Source organism: Gopherus evgoodei, chromosome 23 (assembly GCF_007399415.2).
Source record: "Gopherus evgoodei ecotype Sinaloan lineage chromosome 23, rGopEvg1_v1.p, whole genome shotgun sequence".
Lineage (NCBI taxonomy): Eukaryota > Metazoa > Chordata > Testudines > Testudinidae > Gopherus > Gopherus evgoodei.
Genome location: NC_044344.1, coordinates 4,871,722 through 4,888,585, shown reverse-complemented (window position 1 = coordinate 4,888,585; position 16,864 = coordinate 4,871,722). Strand labels below are relative to the sequence as shown.

Genomic DNA, 16,864 nt, shown 5'->3' with positions numbered 1-16,864 from the left:
TTAAGGGCTACTCTGCAGCAGTAAACAGGTGTTTAACCACAAATCACTTGATCCTGTAGGCTGTTGGCAGGCAAACTCCGCTTGAAGTCAACAGGAGTGTTGCCTATAAGACTTCTGACAGGGATGGGCAACTTTAAGATGATAGAGGGCCACAAAATTCTCTAAAACCCTTTGGCAGGTTTGGGTGTGTGACCTGGGGATTGGGTCCTGCACCTAGGAGGTGGGAGCCCCTGGGGGGTGTTAAAGAGTGAGCCAGCCCCACACCCACCCTGAAGTGGTGACTCCTGTACCATGGAGCTGGGCCTGGTACCCCCCGTCTGGCCCATTAGCTCTCACCACAGCATCACCTGACCCACATGTCTGTAAGAGAGGCCCTCCCCCCATAATACCTCATCCTGCCCCCTTCTTGGCCATTGTACCTGCCCCAAGCTGGGCTGTGATGGGCCAGATAAAATGATCTGGCAGGCTGTTTGCAGCCTCTGGGCTGCTAGATGCCCATCCTTGGTTTATCGCATCTGGCCACAGGTATCAGTGCATGAAATTGGCCTGTTAAGCCATTTCGTGAGCATTAAGGCTGTAGAGAACTTCAGGGGAGTCTTTGTAATGCTGTGGTGTTCAGCATCTGAATCTAGAAATCAGAAGTGCCCATCAAAGCATATTGAGGGTTAATATCATGAGAGAGAGAATGTGGTCAAAGAATTGCCATTGGAGTATTGCTGACTATCTTCCACTTGGGCTGGTTGGTGGGAAAATCTCTTTAATACCTAAAAACATGAATGGGTTTTTAAGTCCAAAACTTGACCGTTCCATCAGATGGGCCTTTGGCCATTGGAGTCTTTCCATTTGTGTCTAGCAAATGCCTAGGAGTGTGCATGAAACGAACACGTTAGGAAGCATTGGCAAGCACTGGTTTGTTTAATGTAGCAAGTAGAGTTAAACAAAACGCAACCCTTCCAGCTCCTTGCTTGGAACTCCCTTCTGCTGTATACCTCAGTTGCCCAAACACACTGTCTGCTGTGTCAGCCTGGAAGTCTTGCCTGGTAATAGCCTTCAAAATGACTGAGTCTGTTGTGCTTTTGAAAAACTTTCCACAGTGTATGCTGAATTTAGGTTGGGTTCAGAAGCCTGCATCAGTATTTGCCATTTGCTCATGCTTGACTCTTGCTTAGAGCCTGACCCATGGGCTGCTCGGGCAGAGTTGATCAATGTCTTAAAATCAGAGCAATGGAGAAATTCAACTTGAAAGCGTTTAATATGAGACTGAAGCAGAGGCCTCTGACCTGCGTGGAAACTGATCTCCAAAAACTTTCTAAAGCCACCTCCTGCTGCTTGACTGTCTCCTCCCTTTGCATGCTCTGGAGAAGGTGCAAACTCTTACCAGTCTCTCTCCATGAATCTTCAGGTGAAACTGTGTCACTAGTGGATGTGGACATCTCCCAGCGAGGACTGACCTCGCCTCACCCTCCGACTCCTCCACCTCCGCCACGGAGAAGCCTCAGCCTGCTAGGTACTCTACATGCATCTCCCTAGAATTTCCTTCCTGGTCATGTCTGTGGTTGTAAGTGATAGGGATTGAATTATTTTTCCAGTTTGGAGTACAATGCCAGCTCTTACAAGATCCCTTCCAATAAACTGATCTCTCCTTCCCAAGCAAAGGATTTCTTCCAGTTCCATATGCAGTGCTGCTGCTGAATCAGCTGGCAGGGAGGTTTGTTGTAGAACACTGTGAGGTTGTCCCTTTCTCCCGGGTTTAGCATGCTAACTCAACAGCACTCCCCTGGCTTTTGAGATTGAAACGCAAACTTGCATGTCTCATACATGGCTGCATATTGGGCTGCCGTTAGACACTCAGAAATCTGTTGATGTTCTTAATCTTATATTGCCAGTCACATTCTCCTTAAATACCCAGTTTAGAAACTAACTTCTTGATTTGCAGGAGAGGTGGTGTATGTGTCCAGGTGATACTGCGTGACACAAGTTCTGAGGTTACATCAATATCTGCTTTTCAGAGAAGCTAGTGAAAGGCTGAGCTGTTGGCTAATGTGCCACCCCTTCCCCTCCTGCTCAGCACTGCCGACGGAGCTGAACACTGGGCGTACTCCTGCTCCATTGGCAGGTGCTTGGCGATGTAGCTGCTCACTTACTTTCCTATATTCTCAATCTCTCTTGCTTTTGTTCTCTCCTAGATGATATCAGTGGGACGCTGCCTACATCTGTTCTAGTGGGTCCGATGGGGTCTTCCCTGCAGTCTTTCCCTCTGCCTCCGCCTCCTCCACCCCATGCCCCAGGTCAGCTTAGTTTTAGTGGCAAGGCTGTGTTGTGCAGAGATCTGGACTAATCTTTTTTGGCAAATGTCTGACCTTACTGAAGTCTGTATTGATTGTCAGAATGATAGCAAGAGTTGGGTGCTGCCCCCTTGACCAGTTCAGGTAATGCAAGATTGAGCTGGTGGTCTACCCACGTTGTTACATACTGGGACATGGTTGAGTCAAACCTCTAGGTTCCTTTTAAAACTATTTGTACATCTAATGTGGCTGTCTGCATTGCTCATAATAGCTTAGTTACCCTCTTCCATTTGGCAACTCTCAAATCTCCACTTCCTCCCTTTGGCTCAGCAGAACTGGAATGTGCATGAATCACAGCCTCTAACCCTAAACTGGCTGCAGGAGGCACGGCACGGCCTAACACGTGTCTTCTGTGATCACTGGGGCCTCTTGTCTGCTAGTGTTAGCGTAGTTCTGGGAATAGGGCTCAACACTGGCTCCCTAGGCTCAAAAGACCTCTTGTTTTGTAGCACTGGAGTAAAATCACATCAGGGCTCTGTAGCTACCTAGCTCTATCACTTAACCTTCTGTTTCCTGTCTTCCTGCGTCTAATTTTTTAAGCTGTCAAATTTTAGGCCTAAGCTACTTTAACAACATCCCTCTCCAATCTGTTTTAAAAGGTGAAAAGGCCTTGACATTTCCATGGACAGGCCTCTGAGGAGACACAGGTGAATAGGTGGTGAAGACAGTGAATTAGTTTCTCTTGGAGTTGCTACCCAGGTTTCCTCTCTATCCTCATTCCCAAGGACACTGTCCATCCATCAGTAAAGCTGCTTTTTCTATGCCATGGCTTCATTGCGCCTGCTTTGTCCTCTAGAATCCAGGGCCTGTTTGGGGAGGGCGGCTCTTATTCTTTGCAGTATTGCTTGTAAATGAGTGACTGTTGCCTGCCATCGTTGGTTGTTTCCCTGCAGATGCGTTTCCCCGGATCGTCCCGTTCAGACCGATAGAGGCAGTGAACAGCCAGACCACCCAGCATCTTCACTGTCCTCTCTACCGACCAGACTCGAGCAGCTTTGCCGCTAGCTTGCGAGAACTGGAAAAGGTAAAGGCTTCGTGCGGGATCTAGATCTGGGGTCACTCGTACAGAAATCAGCCACATGGGCTTCATTATTCCCCCATGTGCATTTGGAAGCGTGAGATGGGGATAGGACAAAAGGAAAGATGTTCCCCTAATGATAGCTCTGCCAGTGATCAGTTCCCCACTTGTATATCCTCACCAGCTTTAGAAGCACTTGGATATAATTGGAAGAGGGGTAATGTCTTCCTTATTCTGGTAGCTTACATGCGTAAAGAGATTTTGCTTGTATGTGGTAGACATGATGGCCTTGTTTACGTTAGGAAATTTACTCATTGCTGTCAATGATTGACTGTCTGTCTTCCTGGATGAGTGATGAAACAGGTTTATCTGCTAGTATAGCTAGAACAAAATGATTTAATATGGTCTGACTTTCTGTAACCATGGCTAAGTTTGCTCTTAAAGTGTTCCCCAGCAGCAGGTTATGGGGAACTTGTGGCTGATACCTTTGATTCGCATCAGATGTTTCCCCAGTGTAGGCTGAGTTGTTAGTGAACAGCTGAGCATTTTGGTGTAAATTGCCGTCTTGCGGTGAAATACTAGCCTTGTCGAAGAAATCCTTCAGCCGTGCTTTTGCCAACAGCTACAGACAGTGCCAAACGGTTAATTTTTCCTGGGAGCGCACTGGTGCTAGGATGGGGCAGAAAAGACCGACAGTTCTTGGAATCCATTGATGATTGAGTTACTCCGTTCTTAGTACGGAGCAGTTAATGGGCAAGTGCCTTTCTAGCTTACCAGAAGTCTGAAGACATCTTTGCACTCTCTGCTGGTAGTGTGGTTGGTACTGGGGACCAATGAACTGGGAAGACGCAGAAATGAAGCTGAAGGGGAAACCGGATGGATCCTTCCTGGTACGAGACAGTTCCGACCCTCGTTACATCCTGAGCTTAAGCTTTCGATCACAGGGTATCACCCACCACACCAGAATGGAGCACTACAGAGGTAAGCGCAGCCAGGTTCTTGGAATGGTCTCGTTCACTGAGATGTGGCTGTGGCCCATCTGCTAATCAGCTCTGCGCTGCGACTCCACCTGTCTGTAGGAGCCCAGGACAATGCAGAGACATGCTTGCAAAGGGGAAACTGAATGCAGCCATACCTTGCCCTCTGCTTCTGTGCTAGACTGCAGACCCCAGGGAGGGTTCTGTTGTGGATTGATCCCAGAGGTTATAATGAAGGCCCTAAGTGCGAATATCTGGCTCTAAGTTGCATGTGTGATCGATCCTATTAAAAAACAAAAAACCCTTTTCTACTCATGACAGGGAAGGCTAAATAAGGAGCCATTCACCTCGTGAGTTATCATAGCACACAGACCAACCTAGATTGCAGCCATCTCTGCGGACTGTTCTTGTCATAGTGATCACAGACTTAGTGGCCGAGGGAGGGTCTCGGGCTGTGAATGCTCCATTTAATCCCTTAACTCCTCTGAACGGCATCTTCCCATCCCCCTCCTTCTCAAACATCACTCCATTGAGAAACTGAGCAATATAATAAAATTCCCCTGGTCCCTTTTCCTCCATGCCCATTCTGCATGCTTCACTTTGGGGACTTACAAAGTTGCTGTGCAAGAAAATATGAAGGAAAAGCTTATTGATTCATTAATAGAGCTTTAGGGCCAGAAGGGACCATTGTGATCAGCAAGTCTGACCTGCATAGAAGACCTAGCTCAGTGTGCAATCATTGTACCGTCATCTTATGATGCAATTTATGAGAGAGTTCAGTTATTTTGGTTGTTGGAGACTAGCAAGGCTAAAACTTTGGGACAATTTAGTCTTGATGTTTCACCTGTTAAATGGGAGGTGATCATTGGATGTCATTGCTGATGAGTTACTTTGCCTTTGGTCACTTTCACACTTACTGTGTTGGAGCAGAACTTCAGCGTTCATGCATCTGGCTGATACAAACTGCCAATGTCCACGCTGAAGTTTTAACTTTGATCTTGTGGCTTTTCTATTCTGAGAACTCTGCATGTTGCTCATACCAGCTTCCTGCCTCTTTTGTCATCTTGCTGAAGAGTACTGCCCACTGCCCCCCACCCCCAAGCATTTGCATTTCAAATGTGATTTTCTGTCTTGGGACTGCACAAAATGTTCTGGAGGGTAGCAAAATGGCTGAGATTCTCAGTGTTGTGAGGAGATACCATCAAAACAGGTGGTCTTACAACTTCCCTGTTACAAATCAGCAGCCTTTAACTAGGTGCAGAAGCAGCAAAGTACTTGGGAACCTCAGTAGATACCAAAATTAACCTCTGAAGACATGCCTATAAAAAGAGTTTTTCCTCTGAGATTGCCTCGCCCACTTCCCCTTTGGACAGTGTCCCTTGCCGGAAAGGGCAGATGCTGTAGCAATTTGTAATTTGAGGCCCTCTTGACAAAAGTTCTTGTACAGTGACTCTCTCCTGCCATGAGCGAGAGCTGGAGCAAGTTTCCTTTGCTGCTCTTCAGGTTTCACACCTCAAGGGTGAGAGGTCTCGGTTACCAGAGCTTCATTCCTCTGTTAACGGAGCTTTGTTCCTGTACTTCTGTAAGGCTGCTACCCTTCACTCAGCGTTGCCTCCACTGTGTGGCCATAATCAATTGCAACTGTGTACATATCTGGTTGTATCCCTCCTTCCCAACTGCCCTTCACAAGTTGCTTAGACACTGATTCATCAATGCACCTAGAGTGTGTGCTTAGCTATTAGCATGTGAGTAGTTTTATTGATTTTTAAATGAGATTACTCATGGTTAAAATTAAGCATGTGCTTAGCTCCTCTGCAGGCTTGGGGCCATAGATGATAAACTGTTTGGCGCATAGTCCATTAATAAAACTTTCAAAAGTGACAGACCCTGAGGAGCCCAAGTTTCATTAAAAGTCAGTGGGATTTAAGTTCCTAGGTGCCTGGCTTTTTGGCTCTTAGGTAACGAATGTGGTTTTGAAAATGTTACCCCATGTCTTTGTGTACGGTGCATAGTATAATGAGACCCTGATTTGGGCCGCTGGGGCCCAGTCGAATATAAAAGATGAATTCCAAAGCTCCCTCCACTCCAACGGTCCTGTCACGCTTGTAGCAGTTCCCAGCAATCGCCCTGCAGAAAGACCCCAGCACTCCTGTTTGTGTAATTAACTCCACACTTACACTAGGATTGGCTGAGCTGTCTGTCTGAATGTGCTACAGCGGTTCTGAAAACTGCAGAGCTGAGCACTTTGATAAACCAATGGAAGTGACAAGTGATTGAGCTAGAGGAATGGTAAATAGGGAAATATTTGACCTTCAGATTTCAGGTGGGTGAAGAGGCACAGTGGGACATCTATTTGTGCCTAGGAACTGTAGCATACATGCTACATAAAAACTTCCTGCATTCTGAGCAACATGCAGACAAAACTGTTCTTTGATCTTCCTGAAGCAGGTAGATTTTAGAGCCCGGGGTTTATACTATACTTCTGGGGGGATTATTAGCTCAGTGTTACTAAATAGCTATTCCGGACTAATTCCATGTGTAGGCAAGCCCTAAAGGCTGAAATTTGCACTGGGGTAACTACATTGATTTAGCTACACCTTGGGCAGTCCCTAATTTAAGTGCTCTCTGCATGCCTGCAAAGCCGAATTTACTGATAACTTAGTGGTTTAAGTTGCAGCATTGCAAGCGCTGCTCTGTGCCAATACTGCATGTCTGCATTCGGGGTCTGCCCCGCGGGGGTACCAACCTTGGAGTAGGTGCCCTGGTGCCCACATCACTAATGTCGAGCTGGCCCTGTTGAGATGATGGTCTTGAGTGGCTTCTAAGGGTCAAACTATAACCTAGTGAGAGCTCTCCAAGTAGCTTAGATGGGGGAGGGCTGTCTCTATATTGGCTCTTCCCAGCTTCATCACTTCCAACCCTAGCTTAATACAGACATTGTATCAACAGGGCAAGAGGGGAGAAAGTATCACTATGTGTGCCTTACCCCTGCCTCTAGGGTGAGAGGACAGGGTTGGACTGAAGCATGTCATAAGATGGGGCCACACCGTGCCTGCTTGTAGAGGTGATGGCCAAAGGGTCTAGAGACGCAGGCTCCCTGGTACTTACATCCCAGCTGTTGGAGTATCTGTTTGGATCACTGTGCTCCTGCTACAGCCGCATTCTTCTGCTGGGATGATGGTGTTGGGGCCCTTTAGAGCGCGCACACACACACACCCCTCCCCCCAGAGACACAGTTGGGCAGGTCACTCCTCTCATAGCTATTGCCGAAGCTTATCTGCAGTTTCATGGAGAAATCACTGCTCAGGTACACTCAGGTCTTTACAACAGCAAGGGCTTAGAGGCGTTTTTAAGCAAAAGCGTATTTGTCAGTGACGTGGGCATGGGCCATAATGCCAGTGTTAATTCAGCTCTGAGAGGGTAGCCCAGTCACTGGCCTGTCTGTTGAAATTGCCAACGAGTACGCCAGCGATGGTGGTGACTTGGTCATCTGGCCTTTGGGGACATGAGTGAGCAGTGCAGATTAGAGTCTCCTCTTCCCTGCCAACCCCTTTGTAATACGAAACATTTCTTGTTGGAAGGAACCTTCAGTCTGTGGTGTCACCCCAAATTTGAGGATCGCTGCCAGTCTGTGGTGGAGTTTATAAAGAGGGCGATCATGCACTCGAAAAACGGGAAGTTCCTTTACTTCCTGCGATCCAGGGTTCCAGGTGAGTCTTGCACCTAAAACTACTTACAACTTTGTGTGTGTGTGTGTTTGATCTGTGATCAGGCAGGCAAGTCCTAGAGCTGTGTGTATTGGGCTCTGGTTTCGTGCGCTCTGACCAATACTATGACAAGTGTCCTCACACATCCACTTTGTATGTGTGGCTGAAAAGAGTCTCTCACCCACAGCTTGTGGAAATAAGCTTCCCTCTGGCGGGAGCTCGTATCAACATCTTCCGCACCCAGGAAGTGCAGGGATTACTGGGTGATCTCTAACTTTTTATCCATGTTAAATGAATGACGTAAAGCATCTGCTCCCATCGTTTGCAGTAGCCTTGGATCCCTGCACTGTTAAGAAACACTTGTTAGCCAGTTCTTTTCAGCACTAGCCCAATAGTAATGGATAGCTCATTGCTATTACAGATGTGGCTGTACCCACTAGACAATGGTCCCACCCCCTCGACACAGACTTCCTAGTGCTCCACAGCGCACATCATGCCATGCGCCTGGTTTGTAGCCAGTTAATTAGTTGCTAAAACTTTACTGTTTCCCCCAGTCTCAATGCTGCTATCCTTTCTTGTGGGCAACTCAACGCTTTGCAGCTCTCCAGTTCTCGCCTCGATCTCGCTGGGCAGAGACACATTAAACAGTGCAGGTGCATAGGAAGATTTCCAAGTGGCGAGTAAACGTGAGCCTCAAGCAGTTGCTACTGTAGATTCAGAGCCCCTTGGGGGACAGCAGTGATGGAATACATCCATGCTTGCCACAAGAAGGGAGCATTAGTGAGGCTCTGTCAGGTTCATGTTTGATTGTGGCCTGCTAGGGACCAGGCTTCCTGCAGTTCCACCCCAAAGTCGAACTCGGTATGCATGCTCGTGATTCCCTATTGCCCCAGTGCAGTCTGACAGCAGAATTCACCTTTGTGTGCTGGGGTGTTTTGTCACCGGCTCCCTCCTCCCCCCGTATCCAGAAGCTGATGGGATAAATCCAGTATGAAAGGAAGAAAATACTTCTGTAAAGTGAATAAGTGTGAAACTGATTTGAAGGGGGCAGTAATGGGGTACAGAAGTTCAAGTGGGGATGCACAGTGACCCCTGAATTAAATGGCCAGAGTGAAGAATCCGCCCATTCAGCCACACTCAAATAGGAAGTTGCAAAGAGCTGGAAGCAAATGGTAGTGATATCTACACAGGTGTGAAGAGTATAAGGGTGATGAGGGTGTGAATTTACAGCTTGTATTATAGTCCTAATTAGCGAGCCCAGCTGAGACTGGGGCTCCATGGTGCTAGGCCCTCTGCATAACTAAGGCCCTTCATTTTGGGGTTTTTATTAATTTCCTGGGAATTTGGTGAAAATAGGTAAATGGAAAGCAAAGGGCAGTGGGTGGAAGGGAGGGGTGTTTGGTACTCAAGATGTAATGGTCGGGTGGTCTCGGCTGCCATGTCTCGGCTTCCTGTCCCCTTGCTTCCCCACTGCACAGAGAAAGCGGCTGGATGGGGCTGTCGGTGTCAGGATGAGAGTAGAAGGCTGCATACCATGAGCACTGATCTCCTACTGGACAGAGCCCCCTTCAGTGTGGCCCTGTCTGTTTCCTGGGGCCACATTGAAGGGCCAGGATCAGAAGTGGGCTCCACGGTCTCAACAGCTGGGACCAAGCTCCCTGCTCATTTTGCTCCCTAGGGCGTCCAGCCCCATCTGCTTCCCCTGCCAGGCAGAGCCCCTTCTGACCCTTCTGTGTGGCCCCCTGCACTTCTCAGGGCCGGGGTTGGAAGGGGAGCCAGTGCTCATGGGGTTACAGCCGTTTGTTCCTCTGACCCCAGCCCTTCAGCGTGTCCCCATGCACTTCCTCTGCACGTGCGCATACTCAAAAATAAAAAATTCCCAGGTCCTGAAAGCTAAAATCCAGGTGAAAATCAGTAAAACCTGAATTCTGGCTTTTTCAAAACCTGGGAATTGGAGAAAATTGGTAAATACTGAAAACAAAGGGCCTTATATATAACATTACGTCCTGGCCCTAAAGAGATTAGTCTAAACAGACCAAACTAGGTAGGAGGAGATACAGTAATATCCTCCTCTTCTAGATAAGAAGGGAAGCAGAGTGTGATTAAGCAACTTGCCCAAGATCACACATGGGATCAGAGACAGAGCTGGGATGGGAGCCCCTGTCTCTTAACCACAAGCCCATCCTTCCTCTCGGTGCGCGGGGAGTCAATTTGTGCACACTATGTCTTGGAGTAACTAATACAGCTCCCCCTTACTCTTGTCCCCATGTGCTTAGACCTGAAAGATTCTTTCTTTCCAGACCCCTGTTTCTCCCTGAAATCTGTCCCTCCTCTCTACAAGGAGAATAGCTTATTTAAAAGCAACTTACTCCAGACAGGTGATCATCCCCTCCCCCTGGCCTGCCCCCCTAGGATCGGTCATTGAATGGCACTGCTTGCCTCTCTCAAACTGCACATTCGCCCCTGCTGTCTCACCTGGGTCTTAACACTTTCCTTGTGACTCCCCACTGGGGTGCAGCCCTGAATCTGAACAGGTTGTGCAGCCCCTATGCCAGCAGTGATTTCTGACTCTTTAAGAACAAAGCGCCGTTGCCTGGCTATCTGGTGTAGTCTCCCTGAGTCAGAGTGCCTTGGAGCCACATCTCCTCTGCACACTTGTGTGTGCTACATTGCAGCAGAAATATTGTTAACCTCTGGATGGGGGGGTTTCTCGTGTATATCTGGCTGCTAGCAGCGAGGCAGATGGCTAGTGCAGTATGCAAATCTCTTGCTGTGTCCCTGGAGTTCCTGGCCGAGCTCCCAGAGGCTTATTCCTCTTTGCGGGGGCAGGGGGGAACCCTCAATTGGTTCCTTTTCTTTGCTTTCTCAGAAGCTGGCTCACAGCTTGCTGAGCTGCCTGGAGCAGTTGCAAGCCCATCTTAGTGTGAAGAGCTTTTGCCTTCTCTCCTTTCACTCTGCTCTGCTGGCCTCAAAGGCTTCAGTCAGAAATCTCCCTGCCAGCAGGAGGGAGTTAGAGAGGAACTAGTACTGAATCCTTCTGAAAAGACAGATAAAACACTCCTGCTGCTGACCTCTCAGCTCTGCGGGTTCAGTCCCTGCCTTTAGCTTGGGTGGGTATCTCAAAAGGCTGTCCGGTGCATGGGCTGGCTCCAGTGATTCAATACAGTTCCTGCCCCAGGGCTTGACATTGCTGCTGCCTCTATGCCCAGCCTCCTGGCCTCAAGAGTGGGTGACTTACCCCATGGCTTGAGGCTCATTCCAACCTGCCCTTCCCAGTGTGGATACAGTTGCTCCCTGGTTACGCCATGCAAACCCTCCAGTTCAGTCTCCTGCTTCCCCTCCCCCATGACGTCCGCATCCTTGAAATGTGATGGTTTTCAAAGCCCTGTCGCTTTCCTTTGTAAAGTGATGCTTCAGCTACTGTTGATTCCCAGAGAGCTTGGTTGGAAACATGCGCAATCCTAGAATCTGCTTCACTACTGGAAATGGCAGAACTGATGGGGTATTGTTCAGAGGGGACAGTTCTCCCTGGATTTGCTCATGAGACTGGCTCCCATCCACGTAGACCATGACCAGCAAAACCATGCAGGCTGAAAGTAATGGCTCCCTCTTGGAGACTTTCCACTCCCCTGTGCAAAGCAGTGCCTTGGTCTCGTCTCCCACTGGGGCCAGTTTGCTCCCTCCTGGTTTTGATAAATAACTTACTTTGCTTCTAATAAAGCCTTACCTTGTTCTCCTCTGTTTTGGTTTTAAGGTCTCCCTCCAACGCCTGTCCAGCTCCTGTATCCTGTCTCCAGGTTCAGCAACGTCAAATCCCTTCAGCACCTTTGCCGCTTCCGGATCAGGCAACTTGTCCGCATAGACCACATTCCAGAGCTCCCACTGCCCAAGTAAGTTATCATGACTGGGAGTGGGTGGAGGAACTTTTCTGGTTCTGGGCCTAGAATCTAGAAGGCAGATCTTAGCAGTGCAGCCCCTTCGCTGTTCCTCCATTTGCCTGTGGCTACTTTGCATGACAGCTGTAACATTTAGCCATGGAGCAGTGCAAGAGGGAATCTGTATGTGTAGCCAGGGAAGGGAGGGACATTGGTCAGGAGCAGCCATTTGCTTGCCAAGGTGAGGAGCTGTTGGAGCAGGGACACCAGGCACAATGGCTAGTAGCACAGCAAACGAACGGACAGGAGTGGTGGCTAGCGGATGAATGGGCAATGTGGAGTCTTAGATGGCTTGCTCTTCTGGCTGCAAAGCCCCTTGCTTTCCTGTTCGGAGTGGACACCATTGGCCTTGGGTGGGGCGGCAGGAGGAATCTGTAGCTCTCTTTAAATGTTCTGACTCATCGCTAAGGTGTCTGCCCCTACCCTTTCCAGGCCTTTGATCTCCTACATCCGGAAGTTCTATTACTATGACCCCCAAGAGGAGGTGTATCTGTCACTGAAGGAAGCTCAGCTGATCTCAAAACAGAAGCAGGAGACTGAATCCTTGACGTAGCGAGGCTGCCTCGCCCATCTTGTCATTGTCACAGACGGTAAAATCCACTCTGCCATCCCAGCCGTTATTCCATGCAGTTAAAAAAAAAAAAAAATCCTTGCTATCCTGTTGTTGCGGGGAAACTGCAAAGAGCAAAGAAATCCCAGCTAGGAGGTCAAGGCTCATTCTTGCTGACCAGAGTTTATCCTGGGATTTGTTCCTTCTGATCTCTTGGTTAGGGTGCAGGAAGATAACAATGTTCTGGTGTGTGTCATCTCTGATAAGACTTGGATGGGAGGGCATAGGGAATACCAGCTGCTTTGGTGGTGGTGGGTCCTGCCTCTGGCACTGTACGCAAAGAGGTGGTCTCCTAACTAGCCAGGACCCAAATCACATTGGCCTGGGTGAACACTTTGGAAGTTGGTGCAGGATACAGAGCTTTCCCCTCACACACACGTGGTCAGGGAGTGAGCTTGGGCAGCTACTGCAGTGACAAGGAAGCTGCAATCCAGGAATGAAGACTGGGAGGGAAATAAATACCTGGTCAGTAGGAAGTGGTTTTCTCCATTTTAGCAGGGGGCAGCTGGAAGCTTGATGGCGGCAGCCTCTAGTGTTGGGACATGGAAGCTTGGGAGACACCTCTCCTTCTCTACAAGACTCTTTTCAGGCGTCTGAAAAGGCAAATTGTTGAAGAGAATTGATTAACTGGGGAATTAATTAATCTAAGATTATTCTCCCAGTGCCTGAGTGGACTGACCTCTGCTCATTTATCTTCCTGCAAAGCTCTTTGGCACACCATTGTATGCAGAGGAATTCTAATGACTCTTTAAATGGTATTGAAGTGGATGGAGGCAGCTGAGGGGTAGAGGAGATCACCAGAAATCTGAGTTGGAGGCAGTGATTAGGCTTGGTATTAACAGAATACACAGTTAAATTAAATTTCAGTCCGGCTGCCTTTTCACATGGACTGACAGTGCTGGGGCACTGGGTTAAAAGCTCAGCATAATGCACTGTATCGTGAGTAGGAGGTGAAGCTACCTTTTTCCTTTTTCCCTTTTTTTAATCTAGAGGACAAAGGTTCCTGGGTCTGATTCTGTGCCAGGTCTCCAAGAGGTGCAGTGCAGACCAGGGAGAGGTGGGGATAGGTCACTTTATGGCACTTCTAGGCCCTCCAGGTTCTGAGCTTCTCCAGGGATCCAAACAACCTACACCTGGAGCAGAGCAGTAGTCCATCCCAGTTTCCCTATGGACTGCAGCTCTGTCAAAAATCCCCGCAGTGCCAGCTCTTAAAGGTCCATCCCAACATGCCATCTATAGTGGCGCTTGCAAGGAACGGGCCACGTTGGATCGTTTATGGCAGCCATGTGCTGTCTGACCTGTGGGGACACTCCCCTGGTCCATTGTGGCTCATTAACATCCCTTAGATATCGCTGGATCAGTGATGACAGAATTTACCCCCATGTGCACTTTATCAGATGGGACAAGTTCTGCTTGATAAGGGATGGGGTGGATGCTAGGCCTGTATCTAACATGTATGGTAAAAACCAAGAGCAGTGCAAAGGCTAGGGGAGGCAGTCGAGCCTTTCTCTGACTTGGAGAGGCAATGTAGCGTTCATGATGTGCCTCTGATGGCTACCACAGTGCTCACTGGCATTGGAGTCTCCAGGCTTCTCAGAGACTTCAACTTTCTTGAGGGCGAGGGCGCCGTTGAATTGGCTCAGGATTTTGTGGCCACCATGGGCCTATCCTAGGTGGGTGGATGACTGTTAAGTCTTGATCATTTCCAGATTATAGGGTGGGATTTGAGGCTAACATTGGGGAAGAACAAGTTAAGAATTACTTAGACAAATTAGATGTCTTTTGTCAGGCCCTGCTGACTTGAAGATATCTTAGAATACTTAAGAAACTAGCTGAAGAGATCTGATCCATTAGCTGTTCTCTTTGAGAACTCATGGAGGACAGGAGATGGCCCAGAACTGGAAAAGGCCAAATATAGTACCTATCTATAAAAAGGGGAATAAGGACAACACAGGGGATTATAGACCAGTCAGCTTCACTTTGATACCCGGAAAGATAATGGAGCAAATAATCAGTTTGTAAGTGCATAGAAAGATAATAGTGATAAGTAACAGTCAGCATGGATTTGTCAAGAACAAATGTCAAACCAACCTAATATCCTTTTTGGACATGGTAACAAGCATTGTGGATATGGAAGAAACAGTCGATGTGATCTATCGCAACTTTAGTAAGGCTTTTCATACTATCTCACATGACCTTCTCGTAAGCACAGGAGGGAAATATAGTCCAGAGAACCTGCTATAAGGAGAGTGCCCACCTGGTTGGAAAAAACATAAACTCAGAGTAGTTACCAATGGTCAGTCAAGCTGGAAAGGCATATTAGGTAGGATCCCACAAGGATCTGATCCTGGGTCCAGTTCTGTTCACTATCTTCATAAAAGATTTGGATAATGACGTAGAGAGAACACTTATAAAGTTTGCGGATGATACCAAGCTGGGCAGGGTTGCAAGCACTTTGCAGGACAGAATTAAAATTCAGAATGATCATGACAAACTAGAAGAGTGGTCTGAATTAAGGATGGAAATTCATTAAGGACAAATGCAAAGTACTACAGTTAATTGCCCAAATATAAATGGGAAATAACTGCCTAGGAATGAGTGCTGCAGAAAAGGATCTGGTAGTTATAGTGGATTACAAACTAAATGAGTCAACAGTAATTGTTGTGCAAAAAAAAATGAACGTCCATTCTGGGATGTATTAGCCTGAGTGTAAACTAGACACGAGAAGTAATTCTTCCACTCTACTCAGCAATGATAAGGCCTCAGCTGGAGTAGTGTGTCCAGTTGTGGGCCCAACAATTTGGGAAAGATGTGGACAAACTGGAGAAAGTTCAGAGGAGAGCAACAAAAATAAGTCAAGAAAATGACCTCTGAGGAAAGTTTAGAAGAAAAAATTGGGTTTGTTTACTTTGGAGAAGGAGGGGGTGGCGGAAAATGTAAGTCTTTCTGTAAGAAGTGGTTATAAAGTGATAAATTGCTCTCCTTATCCATTGAGTAATGGGCTTAAATTGTAGCAAGAGAAATTTAGATAATACATTAGGAAACTCTTCCTCACTATATAATAAATATATAATTTTTTTATTATACAAGGGTAAGGGTGGTTAAGCACTGGAACAAATTTGCCTAGGGAATTTATGGAATCTGAGTCATTGGAGGTGTTTAAGAACAGGTAAGATAAACAGCTGTCAGCGATAGTCCAGATAATACATAGTCTGGCCTCAGTTCAGGGGACTGAACTAGATGACTTACTGCGGTCCCTTCCAGTCCTACCTTTCTGTGATTCTATGATTCCTGCAGTTTGAAGCTGTGTTTTAATAGTTCATCCACAAAGATGGCAGGACTCCACTGGGTTCCAGAACTCTCTTATGGGATAATGCTCTGTGGCTGGCCCACTAACAGGGATCACTTGTCCTACCTCTTGAAGCACCTCTCCGCTATCCACTGCCCTCTGAACTCCATGGTGTGGCAATGACCTGCCCCGGAGTCAACACTTGGGGTGGAAGTTAAAATGTCAATGGTTATTTTGTCTGATTGGTAAACAATCTTGAAGCTTAGCAGGAGGAGCAAGGAGAATTTTCTTCTCCACCTTTGCACCCACAGGGAACTATTTGGAGTACTTGACAGCCTGATAAATCCACCCTGCCTCTGCTTTGAAGCAGATCTTTCAAGCTGCGAGGAATTTTCCATCTACTTCAGGGATAAAATCGATCAGACTGAATCTGCTGCCATGAAGCAGTAGATTCACTTTCGATGAGGACAGATGCTCGGTCTCCTCTAGGAGTTCTGGCTCATTCTGATGGCTGAGATTAGAGGTATTAAGGAAGCTTCTGCCTGCAGGTTGGACCAGTCTCCCATAGCCAGTGTCATCCTGTAATGCATAATTCCCTGACTTGTAGAATCTACCTCTTGGTGCAGAATTTTGTTCCAGCTTGTATTTTAAAAAAGCCAAAGCTTCCCCCTAGAACTTCCCTGATGCTGTGGTGCTAGTACCGACTCCTCATGTGCACTGAACATTTGGTGCACTGAAATAACATGTGATGACCCTCTTGGCTGGGTTGTCAACAGGGATTGAACCGGGTGCCGCAGAATCTGAGAGCTTGAATCTCCACTGCTTGAGCTGAGGGCCATGCCCATTAGCTAAAAGGGGTGAGTCTGCTACTGCCTATGTATGGTCTAGCCTCTAGAGGGAACAAAGCTACACTATTAGCAAGTTCCAATCCCCTGGGGCTTCCCTGTAGTACAGTGTGCAAACCCTTCGGTTTTGAATGGAGA

The 16,864-nt window shown here is 47.6% G+C and overlaps 1 protein-coding gene across 1 annotated transcript in view; it reads left to right on the top strand.

Moving 5' to 3' along the window:
- SOCS7 (suppressor of cytokine signaling 7) overlaps nt 1–16,864 on the top strand; it is a 38,813-nt gene that overhangs the window by 12,495 nt on the left and 9,454 nt on the right. The window contains exons 3-9 of the mRNA XM_030541712.1: nt 1,403–1,507; nt 2,187–2,288; nt 3,239–3,369; nt 4,176–4,344; nt 7,922–8,050; nt 11,802–11,937; nt 12,415–12,572. Coding sequence (XP_030397572.1) covers nt 1,403–1,507; nt 2,187–2,288; nt 3,239–3,369; nt 4,176–4,344; nt 7,922–8,050; nt 11,802–11,937; nt 12,415–12,535 — 893 coding nt within the window. The 3' untranslated portion in view covers nt 12,536–12,572. The remainder of the gene's footprint in view (nt 1–1,402; nt 1,508–2,186; nt 2,289–3,238; nt 3,370–4,175; nt 4,345–7,921; nt 8,051–11,801; nt 11,938–12,414; nt 12,573–16,864) is intronic.